Consider the following 18,569-nt stretch of genomic DNA (forward strand, 5'->3'; position numbering starts at 1 on the left):
CTTTTCCTCTAGGTGTACTGGGGTCTAATAATCACTCTGTCCTCAAATACTCTAAGGAAGTGATTGTGGTAGAACTAGGGCTGGGTGGGAAACTCCTGGTTCCCAAAGTGTGTGACATCTAGAGTTGGAATAGATCCAACCATACATCCACTGAAATGTCAGAGGGTGGTTCCACTGCAACGGGAAACGCTCACGAAACTTGCAAATCCTTGAAAAACACAGTAACACTCTTCGAAAACACGCACACTCACAAATGGAAGAGACAGAACAAGCGTGTTGGGTACAATCTCCCCCCATAGGAGTGGTGCTCTCCTTCCACCTCCTATGTATTTATGTATATTCCCCAAAAAGCTTCCGAGCATGAATCATACAAAAGCCTTCGTGCTTTCCTCCATACACCCTTTTACAAAAAGCCCATCCACCTTCTAGAATAGCTGGCTTTTTCTAAAAATAAAGCTTTTTCTAACTTTAGTTTATACACTTAGCCAAGCCACTAATATTCCAAAATTTAATTATGTACATAAGCTTTTGTAATATAAAAAATTAGGCATAAGCCTTATTCATCCCCGCATCACTGGAGTTGCGCCTACGCGCCCAAAATATGGCGGATCATGCTTGCCAGATGCCATCGCCCGATCAATTACTCTTCCCCTGGATTCACACGATCAATAGTAATGAAATATTTCAAGCATAAGATAACCTTGGAATTAATCACCACAATCAATTAACCTTCATGCATCAGCTGCGCGACAAAAATGCTGGATCTCACTAAACTAAATACTGCAGGATTAAACTAATGGGATAATTCCAATTCTCGTAACAACGGGACATCCAAACTATGCTGAAAAGGTGGGAGTCAATTTGTTTGAATGCCATGATTGGCAAACTGTTTGGAGATATGTACATACCAAATCGTGCTAACCCCTCTATCCACTAGTCATGTGAATGACTCAAATGCCAACCTCAGTAGTCTCTAGGCCCATATTTGATGAAGATTTGTCACTATCTAAAAAATGGCATCAATCTCGAGTGGTGTCTTGGCAAACTCTGCCTATACTGTCTATTTGTAGCCCCTCATGGTCCTAGGCTATCTTGTTATGGAGTTAGCGTAATGTAGCCCACATAGTCCATGTAGTGAACAAGATGGATGTGGTGGGCTTGGGTAGAGAGGACATATCAAATGGTGTCTAGGCTCGAGCATCATAGAGCGATGTGTCATATGTGTGCCGGGTTGTTGGGTCCGTGATGGGAATGGGTGGCTTACCCTCTAATAGAAGCCCCCATGTAGTAGTGGGGTCTCCTTCCCAAAAGGAGAGGGAAACCCATCTCTTATGGTGTGTAAGACAACATGAGATTCAATATGCCTCATATGTCGCATATGAGGTGGGATCTCATCTCTCTGCACTCGTCATCAAACCATGAGTTTTGGGGCATCTTCCTTGTTGAAGGGCATGGGAATGAGATGGCGGTAGCATCATGAACCATTGACACAACATGGAAAGCAAGTGAGCCCTCTAGATAATGGCCATCACTGAAGGTTATTATAAATGATCAAGTCATGTTCTTCTAGTGGATGATGCCCATACCTTGTCAACCGTGGTGTGTCATCCAAATGCCTCGCTGTCTTGAGCTCTATCGGGTTCATCTTTGGTACTCTGAGGGGGCTCGATCCAAAATCTAATAGGCGCACTTGTCTGCTCCTCGTGCATGCATTGAAATCCTCTAGGTGGAGGGTCTCCCCTTGTCTAGGGAACGCCAAGATTGTCATTGTGTATTGTCTCATATGGGTTGTGGCCCTCCGTGGAGCATAGGACGATGTATCCGAGGGAAAGTAACTTATTGCCATGAAGATCAATCACAGTAAGTGGCTGAACTCGTATCCACATGTGTCACGGATGACCCTCCTTGCATATCACAGTTATGAGTTGTCTTAGATGTGATCTGAAGAGACCTACTAGACCCCCAAAGCCTCATACCCTGCTCTCTCTTCTCATCTTCTTCTTATGGTAGGTGGTCCTGTGTATCCTATCACAATGGGTAGTCCTCTCTCAAGACTCTTAGGTGTCTCACTGTAAAGAGATCTCTATTAGTATAGGCCTCAGAGAACCCCCTTGGATCAGACCAAAGGGTGTCGTTACAGTTCCACATAGCCATGCACAATCTGTTTTGTACCTTCGTCCCATAGGCTCGACAGTCATGCGCTGTTTTAATCCCTTGTGCCTCTTTCTCCATGATCGAGAGAGAGAGAGAGAGAGAGAGAGAGAGAGAGAGAGAGAGAGTTTAATAAAGTCTTCGGAAGATCGATGGGTCTATAAGACTGTGAAAATCCTGATACAATAAATTGTGGTAGTGGAGCTACTAAACGAGCATCCATACTAGTGCAAAATGCAAAAATGCAGAATGGCAGTACTAAGTCCTAAGTACAACATAGTCATGTCGATGGTCGACTATGTATCAATCTCAGCATCATCATCAATATCATCATCATCATTGGTAGCAGCAAGATATCAAGATGGATGAGGCAGTGGAGGCATGAAGTCGACAATAGAGTGCTATCGACCACTTAGAGGTGCAGTCTTGGCACGTCTCCTGGTCGTAGCTCTGCGTCTGACCAGGGCACTCATGTGTCTCAATCTAATATCACATGCACTCATTTGTGTCTCACGTTGTGCTTGCATGCACACACACACACACACGCACTAGTGGGTGTGCGTGCACACACTCACATGTGTGGTCTTCTCTCTCATATGCACGTGTGGGCACACTCTCTCGCACACACAAGCACTCAAGGAATTTTAATGATACATGGGCTTTTCAGATTTTTCAGATTATATATAATAGAGAGAGATCACAGCACGCTTAAAGAAAATCAACTTTTGCGCCGTTAGCCTTGGCGCCGAATTCGTGTCATTTTTTGAGAAAATTTCAGCCCATTGATTGCATGTTCCACAATCGACCTCTTCCAGAAAAATTTGCAGTTTTGCTTCATGATCGTCTTACCTCTTCTTGGGTGGAAATGATCACCATGGAAAATGGAATTTCGCCCATTTCTCTCGGAGCTCCTAGTTCCCCTCCTGACGGCAAACCAGGTGGTAGCTGCTTCAATCTGGTTCGATCCGGTAGACAGCATGGCATCTGGTACGACTTGTTTGCCGCTTTGCCCGTCGTCCTTTTCCTTTCGTTCCTGGTTTTCCGCGCGCGAAGGAGCGTGAAAAAGCTTTTACATAGCCGATCGTACGTCATGGCGACCTATTATGCTTTTCTCTGGGCCGTGGCGATCCTAAATCTCATCTGGTTCCTCCTCCAGGTTTGTTGTTTTGATATTTTTTTGGGTTAACAAATGTAGCTCTTCCGAAATTCGGATCAGAGGCCTATGATATGATGCCTATAGACTTAAAACTATTTTTCTACTCTATCTCCCAATGGGATGATAGAGGCCTATCTGTAGACTTAGAAGTGTTTTTCTCCCAATGTGATGAGGTTAACATATGTAGCTTTTCCGAAACTTAGATCAGAGGCCTATGATATGATATCTGTAGACTTAAGACTGTTTTTCTATTGTATTTGAACAAATCGGTCAAGTTTTGTATAGCCACCGAAAAGCATTACACGCTGTGAACTTGTATCAAAGTCACTTTGAAAACTTTCTGTTAGTGAAAGGTTGATGGCTCATGAATGATGTAGGACAGTACAGCACCACACAGCTTGTCAATTGCAAGCTCAATACTAATATGAAAACAGGGAGCCAATTTACGGCGTGAATACCCTTCACAAGAGCTTTCTCCGATTACAATTTTTCTATTAGGTTTTGGGTCTGCCATAAATTGTCGCAAAATGCAAAGTACCGATGATGTACCCGAGGATTCTTTTGGCTGCCCTTGGGATGTGTCGTGCTGACTGACACAACGTGGGAACAGAAGAAATATGTGGTCATCAAATAACTCTTGCCTCCTTTAAAGATGGCATCCTTATCTGGCTGCTATCCAATTTCAGCTTTCTTTCCATAGATTGGCTGCTGTCCTGTACATGAAACTTTTCCACTTGTTGGGCTCGCAAAGATGCCAGGTTTTCCATATTTCTACGGCCAAGTTTAAGACACATTTGTCCTGTCAAAATACTTCAGATCAAATGAAGGTTCTGCACGTGCTCAAAGTAGACATTTAGTGGTACATGCAAAGCTTAAGGGCCAAAGGATACGACACACTATGATCTTGCTTAAAATCTTGATCGGAGTGTGCGGCAAAGTCCATGGATCCGGTCTGTGACAAGTTGCTGCTGTTGGCAAAACGGGGTATATCTTGGGGAGGGAGGAATCTCTGAGGTCGAAAACCTGTGGGAACATCCTTGGTGGGATAAAATGGGTGCTGACATGTTAGATCAGGATTGGAGTGTAACCTTGGTTAGGCTGGTTAAACTAGGTATATCTTGTGCTAAGGGTGGACATTATACTTCATAGGAGGATCTTGGAACGCCTGGTCTCATGAAACACAACTCGGACAAAGAATTGAAGTTGGGGAGCCTGTGGGAGTAAGTGGAGGATGTGATTGACATCTTGAGGATGACATGTGATGCAGAATACCCATGAGGCAAGTACGCCTACGTAAGCAGGAATCGAGAGACACAAAGGATGCCAGTTGTTCATGGAGTGGCTTGACGGAAGCTCTCCAAAAGTTGCTCATGGCAGCAACATCAACCTGTAAAAGCGACGGCCTGTTCGTGGGACAGCTCAAATCCGAGCAGGAAAACCAAAGATGCATTCCATAAGACACGCATGGTAGGCAGGATATGCCACCAAGATTAGAATCTCGCGCAAGTCATGAGCGGCGTCTGGGAAGGCGACCACAATAGCAATTCAAGAATAATAGTTGCAGCAGGAGCCCGAGATGCAGACCATCAGCCTGGACTCGTGAACCTGCAAGAAAAGCTACCAAAAGTTGACCATTAAGCAAAATCTACTGAGAGAATAAGATTACAGTCATGGGCGGCAGGGTGAAGATGAGAAACGGCCATGAAATTGCATGGATAAGGGTTCTGTGCACATGGTAAGGTCAGAATTGACCATGGTTCAGTTACGTTAACTCAGGTGAGAAAGAGGTTAGCCAAGCAATGGTCAACAAAGTACCAAGTGGCAACCACATCCAGAGTGCCACCTCATCATCCATAGAACAATGTTTGACTCGAAATTCAAATAAGCATATCTTCTGCTCGATAAAGAATTTTACAGTGTGCCTTAGGCGCCGATGATGTAGCCAAGGAAGCTAAGAAGCTATGTGAGTGGCATCCTACCTTTGAGGAGGATTCCACGAGAGTGTGTAAATTCGTACATCCTAGTGATAACACAGGCTAATGAGTTTGATAGGGGACTAAGGGGGGTAAATTATCATTGTAATTTAACACATCTCTGATGACATAGGTATTTGGTTATGACCGGCCTAGCATCAATGGGGGGTGTTGAAATATGTGATGCTAGAGAAGGCAGAAGAGTGCAAGAGAGTGGTATTAAGGATAAATCTATGATTGCAGGAGAGAAGAAGATAACATATGAGGTGGAGAGATCAGGATGAATGCTACATGGCATGATGATGTGTAAAGGTGTGCTTGAGGCTATTTATATACATAGCCTCTCATTGTATGGTTGATAGGAACAGTGAAACCGTTTGAGTGTTGCCTGCTCTTTGTGTCTCTCCCCTTGTGGCTTTTCTTATTTGGTTTGATCCTCCGTAGTTCACATTATGTCATGTTGTGGCCAGGGGGATGGACTGAGGCCGCCATGTGGGCAGCAAGATGGCTGCTACATGAACAGCAGACGGGGATCCTAGATAAGGTTTGCTTGGGGCAGCATCCTAGTAAAAGAACTATTGTTAGGTACAGAATGTACTGTGGGTTGTACAACAGGTACAGAAGGTATGATAGATGGTACAGCACCAACAGCAGGTATGGAGCAGGTGCCTGAGGCAGAAAAGGTTGCAGGACTGTAGAAGCAACTGTATGTTCTTGTCGGGGCTGCAACAGAGCTCAAGAACAGGTCAAAGCGGTACTTGACACAGAGGCGATTGGAGCTGGGAAGTGATGCTGTGTCACCTGCCTGCAGAAGCTGTTCGAGGTGCACCAGCAGGTCAAAGAAATGCAGATCCGAAGAAGCTGCAGGAGATCTACCATGCGGCAGAACCATGACTTTTTTGGACTAGGCAATGGTCAGAAATAGGTGCAGACAGGGGCGGGCCAGTGGCAGGCTGCCACGTGACCAGGTCGTGCAGTCCAGACTGAAGGAGAACCTACAGACTGGGTTGGCCCAGTCTGTAGAAAAAGTCAGCTGGTTGGCTGGGGTTCCAGCCTATAAAAGGGCCCCATCCTTGAGGCATTCTTATTCCACTGTTCCAGGGTGCTTGTGCCTCATACTCTATGCTCAGGTTGGCCTGCATAGCTAGTTTCATCTTGAAGATCGGTCTCGGAAGAGGATTCAAGGCAGGTACAGATGTGACAATCTCCACTGGTGCACAGAGAGAGAGAGAGAGAGAGAGAGAGAGAGAGAGTCTATTAATGTCCACAGGAGACCAAGAGGTCTATGGGACAACATGAAAGCCATCTAGTACATCAGCTTAGGGAGGGCGCAGGGCAGCTCCCAAGGAGTGCAAAAGCAGCTCCATTTATTTAGAGAGTACCTATATTGTAGCCTAGATAAAACATACACACATATATATAGTTGGCCTTACATCAGTTTAAGACTGAGTCTTTTGGTTTTGATTTAAACTCTCTAATGAGTGCTATCCCGTCCCGGTACACTGCCCATTTACCATCCTTCCTGGCAGCCCGAACCTTTGCTAATTCCTTTGCCTTATCCTTCAGTTGAGCCTTGGTGAGTTCCTTGGCTATCCATATCTTCGTCCCTTTCAGCTTGTGAGATTGTCGCAGAACTTTTATACGTATGTCTCGTGAGTTGAACGTAATGATAGCATGGCCATTACGTTGACCGATATGAACTACTCGAGCTTCACCGTCATCATCTGGGCTGTCAGGATTGTCATCGGCATCTGCTGTCCAGTCAATAGTAGGCATGGCTGTTTGGACATGTGCTAAGGTATCACTAAAAGATTCATCTTCTTAGACCATCCATCTGGAAGCCCCCCAATTCTGATTTTCAAAGCATTATCCTTTCTAGCTGCATGTTCTTTAATCTCTTCCTGAATATCAGCTTTGTTGACCTTTGCATCAAACTCCACAGTCACTTCTTGCTTGGCTGTCTGCATTTCAGTATGAACTAGATTCTTGACTGCAGAGACTAGTTGGGGGTTAGGGGGGGAAGCATTACTTTATAACCTCGTCAATGACTTCCTTCTTACCAGGTCCTTCCAAGACTTGAATTCTAGCTATGGCATCCGTTAGCTGCATCCTCAGCTCTCTCACTTGATCTTGTAGGAAAATTTGTTCATGATATCCAAGAATTGGTCGGTCAAAAAGACCACCTTGTTCATATATATGTGCATACGGGGAAGGCGTCCTGGCTGCCACTGTGGAGTATTTGGCTTTGTTACTAGAGGCTGCTGGAGTGGAAGGGGTTTTTGAAGAGGAGGAAGGTCGGCTGGGCCATGCTTTGCTGGCCATATCTCCTGTTACCCCCTGGCTGAGCTAACCCCCTAGTTGGGCTGGGGGTTCAGCCCAGCTAGGGGTTCCTAATTCAAGAGCTTGCTACAACCAGCTAGGGGAGCAGGGAGCAGAAGCGGAACGGGAGCAAGAGGTATGGGCGTACAGGTACGGACGGGAGCGGGTACGGACGGGAGCGGGACGAGAGCAGGTATAGGTACGGACAGGAGCGGGAGTAGGAGCAAGTATGGACGGGAGCGGGAGCAGGTATGGACGGGAGGGAGGGGGGAGGGGGCTAGCAGAGAGGCTACGAGAGGGGGGCTGGAGAGGCTACGGGAGGGGGGGAGCGGAGAGGCTACGGGAGGGGGGGCATAGAGGCTACGGGAGGGGGGGAGCGGAGAGGCTACGGGAGGGGGGGCATAGAGGCTACGGGAGGGAGAGGTTACGGGGAGGGAGAGGCTACGGGAGGGGGGGAGCGGAGAGGCTACGGGAGGGGGGGAGGGAGAGGCTACGGAAGGGAGAGGCTATGGGAGGGAGAGGCTACGGGAGGGGGGAGCGGAGAGGCTACGGGAGGGGGGGCAGAGAGGCTACGGGAGGGAGAGGCTACGAGAGGGGGGGAGCGGAGAGGCTACGGGAGGGGGGGGGAGGGGAGCGGAGACAGAACTGAGAGAGAGAGAGAGCAAAGCTCAGTGGAGAAATACATAATGTAAAACATGAGCGGAGACAGAACATGAGAGAAGTTTGGTTAACCAAGAATAAGTTTTACTGTTTTAACTTTTGCCTTGCATTTGTAAAAATAAAACTGTTGGGGACGCCTACAAGGGATTAGAAATAATCCAAGAACTAGAATGCATGCATTAGACTAACCTTCAACAGGTTAAAGTGTTGGTATTTGTTTGTGGTAATGTGTAGGACCAAGAGGAGTTCAAAAGGCCCTAGAATTAAGGGAAAGTGCAAAAAGCAGGTCCTACAAGGCAAAAAGCACCAAGATGTGGGCGGCTACTTTATGGAGGACCCCACAAGGCCAAATCAGCAGAAACTCCAGTGCAATTTCCTAAAGCTGATTTGAGGGAAAGCTCAGCTTTCTGAGAAAAATATGCCTGATTTAGGCTTAGAAAAAAAGCTAAAAGCTAGCCCCAGCTTATTAGAAAGCTCTTGCTTTCGGGTTGGACGCTAAGTGTATAAAAGAAGTGCCTCAGAGCTCTAGATCATACAGATTGTACTCAGTCCATGCTCGTGAGAGCCAGCTGTACAAAGCCTTATTCTATTGCAATAAAGACTTTCGAGGGGGTCCAGCCCTTTTGCTCCTTATCCTTCTCTCCCAGCACTCTATCTTGATGACGATTTGATTCCCACAGCTTCAACACGTTTCCCAAGGAGTATATGGAATTTTCCAGTGCTAGTCATCTTGCCCTGGGTATTGCGATAAGGCCTACATCTGTTGCGATTTGACTGTCAGGCCATCTGTAGACTTCCTAGTTGCTGCGATTTGTTCGTAGAGCATCCTTTTTGCTGCGATTTGGATTTCCAGATTGCATAGGTGCCCAGAAGCTTCTCAAAGGAGTCCTGCATTGATTGTGATTTGTCCCAGGATGCCAATATGTGAATTGCGATTTCATGTGGAGGGTGTTGTCTTGCTACTGATTAGGGCTAAAAGTTGTTCGTGAGGTTTGGTTTGGGTTTCAGTGGTATCAAAGCGCGGTTTTGCTACTTTCCTTGGTAGCAACGGTTCAAAGACTTTACTTGGAAGAGACCTCGGTGAAGACCTCCGTCAGGCACATGATATGCAGGATGGGCAAAATCGTCTATATTGTTTTCAATTTTTGTTTCATATCCTGGACTAGTGGTTGAACCATACAACCAAGAGCCACACCCACCCATACTTCATCGTGCATCAGACCGTCTTCCGTCTTCACCCGTAAGTGTTTACCTCCTTGAATGGAGTAGGGGCTTTGCAGTTGATTGCTTTAGGCCCAGTCAAGTTGATTCGGTGGGTTCACTTTTCCATCTTCAACATCATGGTTACGGAGCAAGGGAGTTCAGCTACCAAGAGGCTTAGTTCAGCCTCTAGACGACCCAGTGAGAAGCATTCTAAGGGATCTGAAGACGATCTTAGTGAAGGATTTGTGAAATAAAAGATCAAAGAGTTTCAGTCTTTGAAGTGAAAGCCTCGATTTCAGCATCTATTCGAGGAGATGATGACCAAGCAAGTTTCAACGTCGCTAAAAGAAAAGAGAGATCAAGAGCTTTCTCTCACTTCTCCATCAAAAGACCTTTCTAAGCATTCACATACTTCAAGGAAGTGTTCTCAGAGTCCTGCATCGCACCTAAAGTGTCATACTTCAAGAAAAAGAGGGAAGAGGTCGAAGCCTCACGGAAGACGAAGCCGAAAGCATGGAACGAGATCTCCCAGTTCAAGCCCATGTTCTTCTAGTCCTTCTTCTTCTTCCTCTTCCTCATCTTCTTTTGTATCCCGAGGACGCTCTCGTCATAAGCGCAGAAAAAGGAGATCCAGAACTTCAAGGAAGGTGGTAAGTCGGTCAAGTTCACTACATATAATGGAAAGTATGAAGCCATTGAAAATGCTTTGTAGTTCATTTGTGAGTTTGATAGAGCTTTCAAAACGGGACACTATGGCGAGAAGTCCAAGTTAAAGATTGTAAGTCTTCATCAGACAAACAATCCCAGTGCTTGGCGGGGAGCTCTTCTAGTTGTAGAAGAGGCTCCAAAGACATGGAAAGACTTTAAGAAGCAGTTTTATGAGCAGTTTTTGCCCAAGAATTTTTATGATGATGTTCATACAGCCTGGGAAAGCTTGTGCATACTAGCAAGAGGGTTGCTGGCACCAACCCAAGGTTCAAAGAGATTTCAGCCTTAGAAGCCGAGGGGCCCCTTCAAGCCCTTCAAAGGGAAGTCAAAGGCCTTCTGAAAGGAGGGTAAGTGTTTCCATTGTGGAAAATTAGGGCATATGGCTGTCCAGTCCCCCCAAAGGCCTTCGGGTCCAAGGGAGCAGAAAACGCCAAGAGAACCGCCGAAGACTATGGTGGGAGGAGTCCCCGATATGTTGGGCATAACTACAGAACCAAGAAACTGAGAGCTTTGCCTCGCATGGGGTAAAGTAAGAGATGAGAATGCTTCAATTCTTTTTGATCTAGGAGCTACTGATAATTTCATCTCAAAAGATCTAGCTTTGAGGCTAGGAATTAAGACATAAGAATTGGGATTATCTTTGGATGCAAAACATGTTTTTAAAGGGGATCCAGTCAAAGTCACACCTTTGATTGGAAAGCTCAAAATTCATGTACTTGACTATGTGGACCACGAAGAGTTTTATGTTTCACCTCTCAAGCATTATGATGCTATTTTGGGTATGCCGTGGTTCCGTAGAAAGGAGGTAGTTCTTGATTCTAAAGCAAGAACTCTCAATTTTGTGCATTCCAGCTGTATCAAATATTTCCATTGCTAAATCAATAAAATCTGCAATTTCTGCATACATGGTCTTTGTTACCTCAAGTGGAAATAAGTCCTTTAGAAAAATGAAAAATTCAGTTTCTAGAATCTTTCAAAGATTGTTTTTCAGATTCTCTACCTGGAGAGCTTCCTTCAGAACAGCCTGAAGATCGGAGAGGTGTCATGGTGAACCTGCATGGATAGACTACCTCCCTTCCAGTACAGCATGGATGCTCCGTTTTCTCCCCTCTTATCACACAAGGTCAACCGGGTTATCCGTGAGGATCTACTACAGCTACACACATTTCGGACCTGGTTGGGACCGAGTGAACTCCTAGTGAAGCTTAGCTTCTACAGGGATCACTTCTTACATATCACAGCAGAGGGTTTCATTGACCCACCAGGATACACGCAGATTCACCTACTCTACTTGTTGAGGATCTCTCTTGGGCAGTTCCGGGTCTCTTCACATAGACTTTGCATCGAGAGCGGCAGAGCAGAGCGAGGGAGAGGCGCATATGCACACTGTGTGACATGCAGGAGGTTGAGACAGAGGAGCATTTCATCTTCAGGTGTCTTGTGTACTATGAGATCCGAGGGCATTTCCATTGCCTCTTCAGGGATAGTTATGGGATTTTGGCTTGTTTCCTCTCCTACCCAGACCAGCGGTGTTTGGCAGGTTTCATTCATGAGGCACTTAGACACCGTGAGAGGATACTTCGAGCACGGAGACAGGAGGAGACTTCTTCCTCGGCTGATCCCTCTCAGAGCTCTATCACGGAGTTCTTTCAGCTAGATCACATGGACCCCCACAAGACGAGGCCTCGACATGATCGTGACCCGGAGCCTGTGACCCGACAGCTCAGACAGAGGGTTGACACATAGATTACACTTGGGGACATCGCCTCCTTTAGAGTCCGCGCCCGACCGACGAGGGTCACAGTAGCCGTGGTCAGACGCAAAGCTACGACCAGGAGACGTGCGAGGACTGCACCTCTGAGTGGCTGACAGCACTCTATTACCGACTTCATGCCTCCACTGCCTCATCCATCCTGATATCTTGCTGCTGCCGATGATGATGATGATATTGATGACGATGCTAAGACTGATAGATAGTCGACCATCGACATGACTATGTTGTACTTAGGACTTAGTACTGCCATTCTGCATTTTTGCATTTTGCATTGGTATGGATGCTCGTTTAGTAGCTCCACTACCACAGCTTGTTGTATTAGGATTTTCACAGTCTCATAGACCCATCGGTCTTCTGAAGACTTTAATAAACTTTCTTTCTTTCTTTCTCTCCCGTACCTCGATCGTACCTCGCCGTATGGGAGGGTCCCGTACAGTAGGTCGTCGTCCGTTCGTACACAAGCCACCGTACAATAGGTCGCCGTTCGTACCAGCTAGCCCGTACCGCCACCTTCGTACATAGCCGCCGCCTCCATACAACCTAACAGGAACAACACCCCGGCTGAGTTGAGCCCTGTTGCCCTTGGCTCAGCCTGAGGGGTTAGCGTCAGTGAACGGCTTGGAGAATCTGCAAGGCCACCATGGATTTCCCGAAGGTGAAGACTTTCACCATGACCCCCGTCAGCAAGCCTTCTTACTCCGACATTGCAGCAACATCCAGCCCCTATGCTTTGACCTATAGGAACAGGATCGGATTAGACCCTCGTGAGCACATTTACCACTTGGAGCATGAAGTCAGAGATCTCAGGCTGCTAATTGCAGCTCTGGATTACACAGCAAACGAGAGGATTGCATGTCTCAAGAAGGAAATACCACAAGTAGAGTGGGATCATAATGATATTAGCTGTGTCTCCCAAACAGGAATGCAAGTACAAGAGGAGAAAGAAAGAAAGAAAGAAAGTTTATTAAAGTCTTCGGGAGACCGTGAAGGTCTATGAGACTAAAGATAACTGATACAATGAGCATAACAGTGGTGGTCTCAAAACGGGCCAACCAACCGTTTCTACAAAAAAAGAGGTTATGAAGGACTATGTGTCTAGTCCTGATACAAAAAATATGTGTCTACCTCCAGATGATACAAAGAAGAAGAAGGGGGGGGCACAAAAAAGTGGGGCAGAGGGGGGAGATACAGTATACATGTGCAGGTGGTGATCGTCAGAGACCAATCATAGAGGGGCCATCAAATGAGAAGTCGGAAAAAACCCTGCGATAGATGATTGGCCTCTGACGTCACGCGGCCTAGTCGAGCTCGGTCGTCGGGGGCGGCGGGTGGCCCTGTGGATGAGGGCAACGGTAACCCCAGTGGGGCGGGCCGAGAGCAGAGACGAGATGTCATGGACCTGGATGTGTGAATCTGTCCGTTGACGCAGCTGTCGTGACTCTGGCTCTCGCTCACGTCCGCGTCGTCGGCTAGACTGAGAAGAGGTATCTTGTGGCTGAAAGAAGTCAGTGATAGGCCGCTGGATATCCTCACGTTGTGTGTGCTGCTCGTGTCGCCGTGCTCGGAGAGAAGTATCTCGGTGGCGGGTCATCTCATGTAAGAAAGCGGCAAGGCACCGCTGATCTGGGAATTGTAGCATGTGTGAGAGGGAGCCGAATCCGTTGCGGAAGAGGCAGTGGTATCGGCCTCGAATGGCATAATAGATAGGACATCTGAAAGCAAAATGCTCCTCCGACTCGATCTCCTGTAAGTCGCAAAGTGAGCAAAGGCGGTCCTCTCGTGGGATACCCTCTGCGCGTCCACTCTCGATCCGTAATCGGTGTGACGAGACCCTAAACTGACCGAGGGAGATCCGGAGCGCATGTGGTAGATGAAGTTGTGTGTAACCCGGAGGTGTGATGAAGCCCTCCTGTGAGATCTGGAGGCAGTGTCGGCGGTAGAAGTCGAGCTTCACAGGAAGCTCGGAGTGAAGAAACCATGTCCGCCAGGTGTGGAGCTGGAGAATTAAGATTCTTCGACAGACAAACAAGTTGAAGGGCACAAGGATTTGGATCTCCGAGGAACTCACCTTAACTCAGCTCAAGCAGAGGAGTGTCGAGCTCACTAAAATGAAGGATGCACGTAAAGCTGGAAAATGGGCTGTGTATGAGATTGAACAACATTAATTAGAGATTTCAAATCTAAACCTAAAGACTCTCAGTCTTAAACTGATGTTATGAAGGCCACTTCTATTAGTTCTATAGTCCTAGTATGTATCGGTGTGATATAATAATCGAGCTGAGATGCCATGTGCACTACTCGACCCTCTGGCTTATCCAGATGCTGTAAGTCTTTCTGACTTTTTGTATTTGTCCCATAGACCCATGAGGTCTCTTGCGGACGTTAATATGACTTTCTTTCTTTTTTCTCTCTTTTGGCACAACCTTTGCAATATGAAGCTGATGTCAAATCCAACTAGCCCATGTGCATGCAGACGGGAGCAATCAAGGTTACCATGTAATGTATTTGCAACCGCCCTATTTACATATAAATTATTCAGGATCATTTTATTTTTGGCTGATTTATCCTAGCATAAGATATTGGAATTGCATGTAAATTGACTCTCAAAAGTTGTACAAGTCATCAAAGCCGGCATGCATTGGAGACCACACCAAACACCTCGCAAAACCCCTCGTGTTTTTAATTTTGTCTTAGGGTATAGGAGATGAGTTTTCACATATGTATACATGCATGAATGTGCACGTGCGTGCGTGCATGTGAATGTGCACATGCGTACATGTGTGAGTAAGAGAGTAAGGAAGAGAGAGAGATCTCTTGATTTATCATTTTGCAAGTGTTTTGTGTAATTTGAATTACATGCTGGTTGATAGGTGTGGCCACCTGAGAGTGGGAAGACAGCATTGTGGGACTTTCTTTCATTGCTTGTGAATTCTGGGATTGTCTTGTTGGAAGTGAGTGTGGTGGTCTTTCTTTCTCAAGGCTATGTTGTTAGTGGCTCGGATGCCTTGATGCGGACACTTATTTTCTCAGGCCTTGTTGCTACAGCTGATACTTTTATTAAGGTATGTCTTCCAAAGTTCTATTCCTCTGATTGAGTTTTGCTAGAAAATAGTATGTGAATTTTTTGGTTTATCTTAAGCAATTTTATGAAATCAAGGGGAAATCAGGGTCTGTTGGGCTAGAAATGATGACTTGAATCTTGTATTGCTTATAAAGGGGCAAATACAGTGAATGTTGTTTGGAGTTTCTCAGTGTTTATGCAATCCACTAACCTGGAACGCCAATATAAATAAGGGTTTTTCTTTCTTCATTCTCATGTTTGGGATAGGTAAGTTTTAGATGCATTTGCAGTTTTTGGGGGCGGTATTGGAATTATGTTGGGGAGTAAAATGACCCATGTGGAACTGCAGAAGGGGAGTTGATCTTTTGGAGGATGTAACATGCAACGGTTATCTGATCGTGTAATTCGCAGCAAGACCTTCTTTAAACCTTTAGCGAGGAATGAGTGTGGTTTACCATAGAGAGAGAAAGGAGATAAGGGTAGAGAGAGAGTAGAGTCGACAACCGATTGGTCCCTGTACCCACTGAGGGCCCCCTCCCCCAATCAAGGGAGAATTTGCTTTATACTTGGAGAATTGAGAAATACAAAGAACACTCTTCGAGAGAACACGGAACGCGCTTCTGAAGAGCTCAATGTGCACACGTATAGCAGACCCAAAGACCCGAGAGGCAACGCCGACTAGTACCGAGACCCTTGATGCTGTCAACATTGACAATGTAGGATGCTTCTGCAAGGCAAGGGAGAGGCTTGTGCTGTCTACCGGAATGCAGGGTTACCGCGTGAGTGAGAGAGTGATAGCTGAGAGGACTGAGAGATGACTGAAATATAGAGCTGAGAGTGAGCTGTGTAAACTATAAAAGAGAGCTGAAAGGGACTGAGGCTAGAGCAGGGCCAGATCTGAGGATCTTAGGGGCTGCACAGGAGGCTGACGTGGAGCTGAAGGCAGGAGCAAACTGAATGAGGAAAGAGGGCGGCAGGCCTGGAGGCCCCCTATTTATAGGGCTTTTGGGGCTGGCTGGCTGGCCCCATAAATGGCATCCCTAGGCCCCATAAATGCCAGCCCTAGGCCCCATAAAGGCAGCCCTAGACAGGGGTGCAGGGTAGCCTATAAAGACAGCCCTTCCCTTGCCATTCTCTTCACTTGTTCCAGCCCTGAGTGGGTCCAGAAGGGCTCCTATCCTAGGCTGGACCTAAACCTATCCCTAAACCTAAGACGGAAACACTACCCTATGGTTCTCCAGTGGGTACTAGTGAACAAGGACTGATCATCCGACTTGACCTAAGGCTGAGAGATTGACTTCTGTAGCTTGTGCCTGACTGTCCTTGGACAAGGGCTCACAAAGGGGTCACATCATATGACAAAATCTCCTATTACGCACTTGTCGATGTAGCCAGTGTGTCACTTTGCACCCAAGTGCAGGGGTTCATGTGACATTCCCTCCTCCTTAACTAGTCTGCCAATATCTGGGGAAACTCCTGGAAAAAATCTTCGTCCAACCACACTGCTTCATGGGTACCTCGATCACGAAACTTGGCATAAAACTCACAGATCCTGCGTCGTGACCCATGCTTGAATTTATGAAGAAGCATCTGTTGTGGCTGTAAAACTTCGGCTTCATCAAGAACTTCAGGTTGTTGCTCGTCGGAAATCTTTGAAAGAGGAGGTCCAAAATATGGCTTCAACCAAGCGACATGGAACACATTCTGCATAGTCCAACTGTCTGGTAGGCGAAATCGCTATTATCTTTTCTCACTGTCGCATGGGGACCGTTGTAAATAGTTCTAAACCACATTGAGACATCGTTGATCTTTTGAATAATAGGGAATGGTCCAAAGCTCCTGAAGGACAGCTTAGGGCATCTCTTGCCCACCTACTTCAATTGTTGCTTGATAATGCGTAAATACACCCATCGACCCTCTTTATACTAGACATCTCGTCGTCTGGATTTATTAGCTTGGCGTGTATACGATGCTTGAGCTTTGGCGATGCGGCTTTTCACGGACTCCGTAATCTCTGCCATGGATTTGGTGGTTTTGTTGGCTTCAAGCGATGGAGACACCATCCGGGTGAGGAGTGAGGTAAATCGCTATTGAAACGCCACTTCATAAGGTGTACGATCAATACTCGAAGAATAGGTATCGTTTAGAATGGCTTGCACAAGCGGAAGAAACTGCTCCCACTTTCCGTGAGCATCATGACAATATGATTTCAAAATATCAAATGCCATACCATTATACTTTTCCGTCTCGCCGTTTGATTGCGGATGGAAAGCGCTGGACATCTGCAGCTTAGTACCAAAATTATCAAACAAGGCTCGCCAAAAGTTAGACGTAAACTTGGAGACTCTGTCGGATGTGATGGTCTTTGGCAACCCTCCAAGGGGATACCAATACTTGATAAACAAACGAGCTACATCTTTAGCGCTGGTCGTTTGTTTGCAGGGAATGAGCATACAATATTTACTAAAGCGACAAACAATAGTAAGACATTGAGTATTACGCGTACCTGCGGATGCTGGAAGTGGCCCCACGAAATCCATACCTATGTCCTAGAAAGGACCGTCGGGGATTGGCAATGGCATAAGCCTGTCGCTTTCTTGTGGGAAGCCTTGACCTTTTGGCATATTTGACAATTCTGCACATAACCGTATACGTCCTTCTACATATTTGGCCAATAGAAATAGCGCTCTAACTTCTCCAAAGTCCCGTTGATACCTCTGTGACCACCGGTAAGGACGTCATGGGCATCATGAAGAAGCAACTGCCGTTTGTCTTTGAGTACACATAACCTTTTCTTATAGAAAAGCCAACCGTCCTCTAATGAGTAATGGCTTGGAGCAAGCGTCGTAGCTAACTAGAACTGCGTGCCAAACTCTGCTGACTCCGTGTACTGTGCCTTCATGCTATCAAGATCATTTTCTTTGATTTCGAGCACAGTGGCCTGCTCAATGGTCTGGCTGGAACCTTTCCGACTGAGAGCGTCTGCAATGGGATTGTTTTTGCCAGGAACGTACTCGATCATTCCCCCAAACTGCTAGAATATCTGACTCCACCGTTGCTGCTGATCACTCCATTGCGTACTAGGCATTGTCTGAAGCCACTTAAGGGTTTGGTGATCTGTCTTTAGCGTGAAAATCCGTCCGTATAGGAAAGGCTTCCAATGTTTTAATGCCTGGATGACACCGAGGAGCTCTCTATCATACATTGAATAGTTCTTTTCGGCATCGTTAAGCTTTCTGCTGTAGTATGCCACGGGCCTATCCTCTTGCTGTAAAACTGTCCCTATGACGACATTATTAAAAATGGATCATCTCAAGAGGCGATCTTCATAAGTGGTGCTGTTGTGGCCAACCGTTGTAAGTTGTGGAAGGCCTGCAAAGCTTTGCCTGTGACTTGAACTTTTTGTCTGCGTGTCTTTATCCCCTTGAGTAAATCTATAAGAGGGGCTGCGTATGTTGAGAAACCCTCCATGTGCGAGCTGTATGCTTGACACAAACCCACAAAGGATCGGATCTCCTGGGCTGTCGTGGGGACAATCCAACTTGTGATAGCTTGGATCTTTTT

General features: G+C 46.4%; 1 protein-coding gene across 1 annotated transcript in view; it reads left to right on the top strand.

The window, feature by feature from the left end:
* Positions 1–2,864: 2,864 nt before the first annotated feature.
* Positions 2,865–18,569, top strand: part of LOC147890643 (protein CANDIDATE G PROTEIN-COUPLED RECEPTOR 2-like) — a 71,364-nt gene continuing 55,659 nt past the window's right edge. Inside the window, exons 1-2 of the mRNA XM_087390834.1 lie at positions 2,865–3,307; positions 14,815–15,006. Coding sequence (XP_087246960.1) covers positions 2,942–3,307; positions 14,815–15,006 — 558 coding nt within the window. The 5' untranslated portion in view covers positions 2,865–2,941. The remainder of the gene's footprint in view (positions 3,308–14,814; positions 15,007–18,569) is intronic.

This window comes from Dipteris shenzhenensis, chromosome 19 (genome assembly GCF_047967505.1).
Source record: "Dipteris shenzhenensis isolate YYH24624 ecotype China chromosome 19, Dip_SZ_1.0, whole genome shotgun sequence".
NCBI classification, from domain to species: Eukaryota; Viridiplantae; Streptophyta; class Polypodiopsida; order Gleicheniales; family Dipteridaceae; genus Dipteris; species Dipteris shenzhenensis.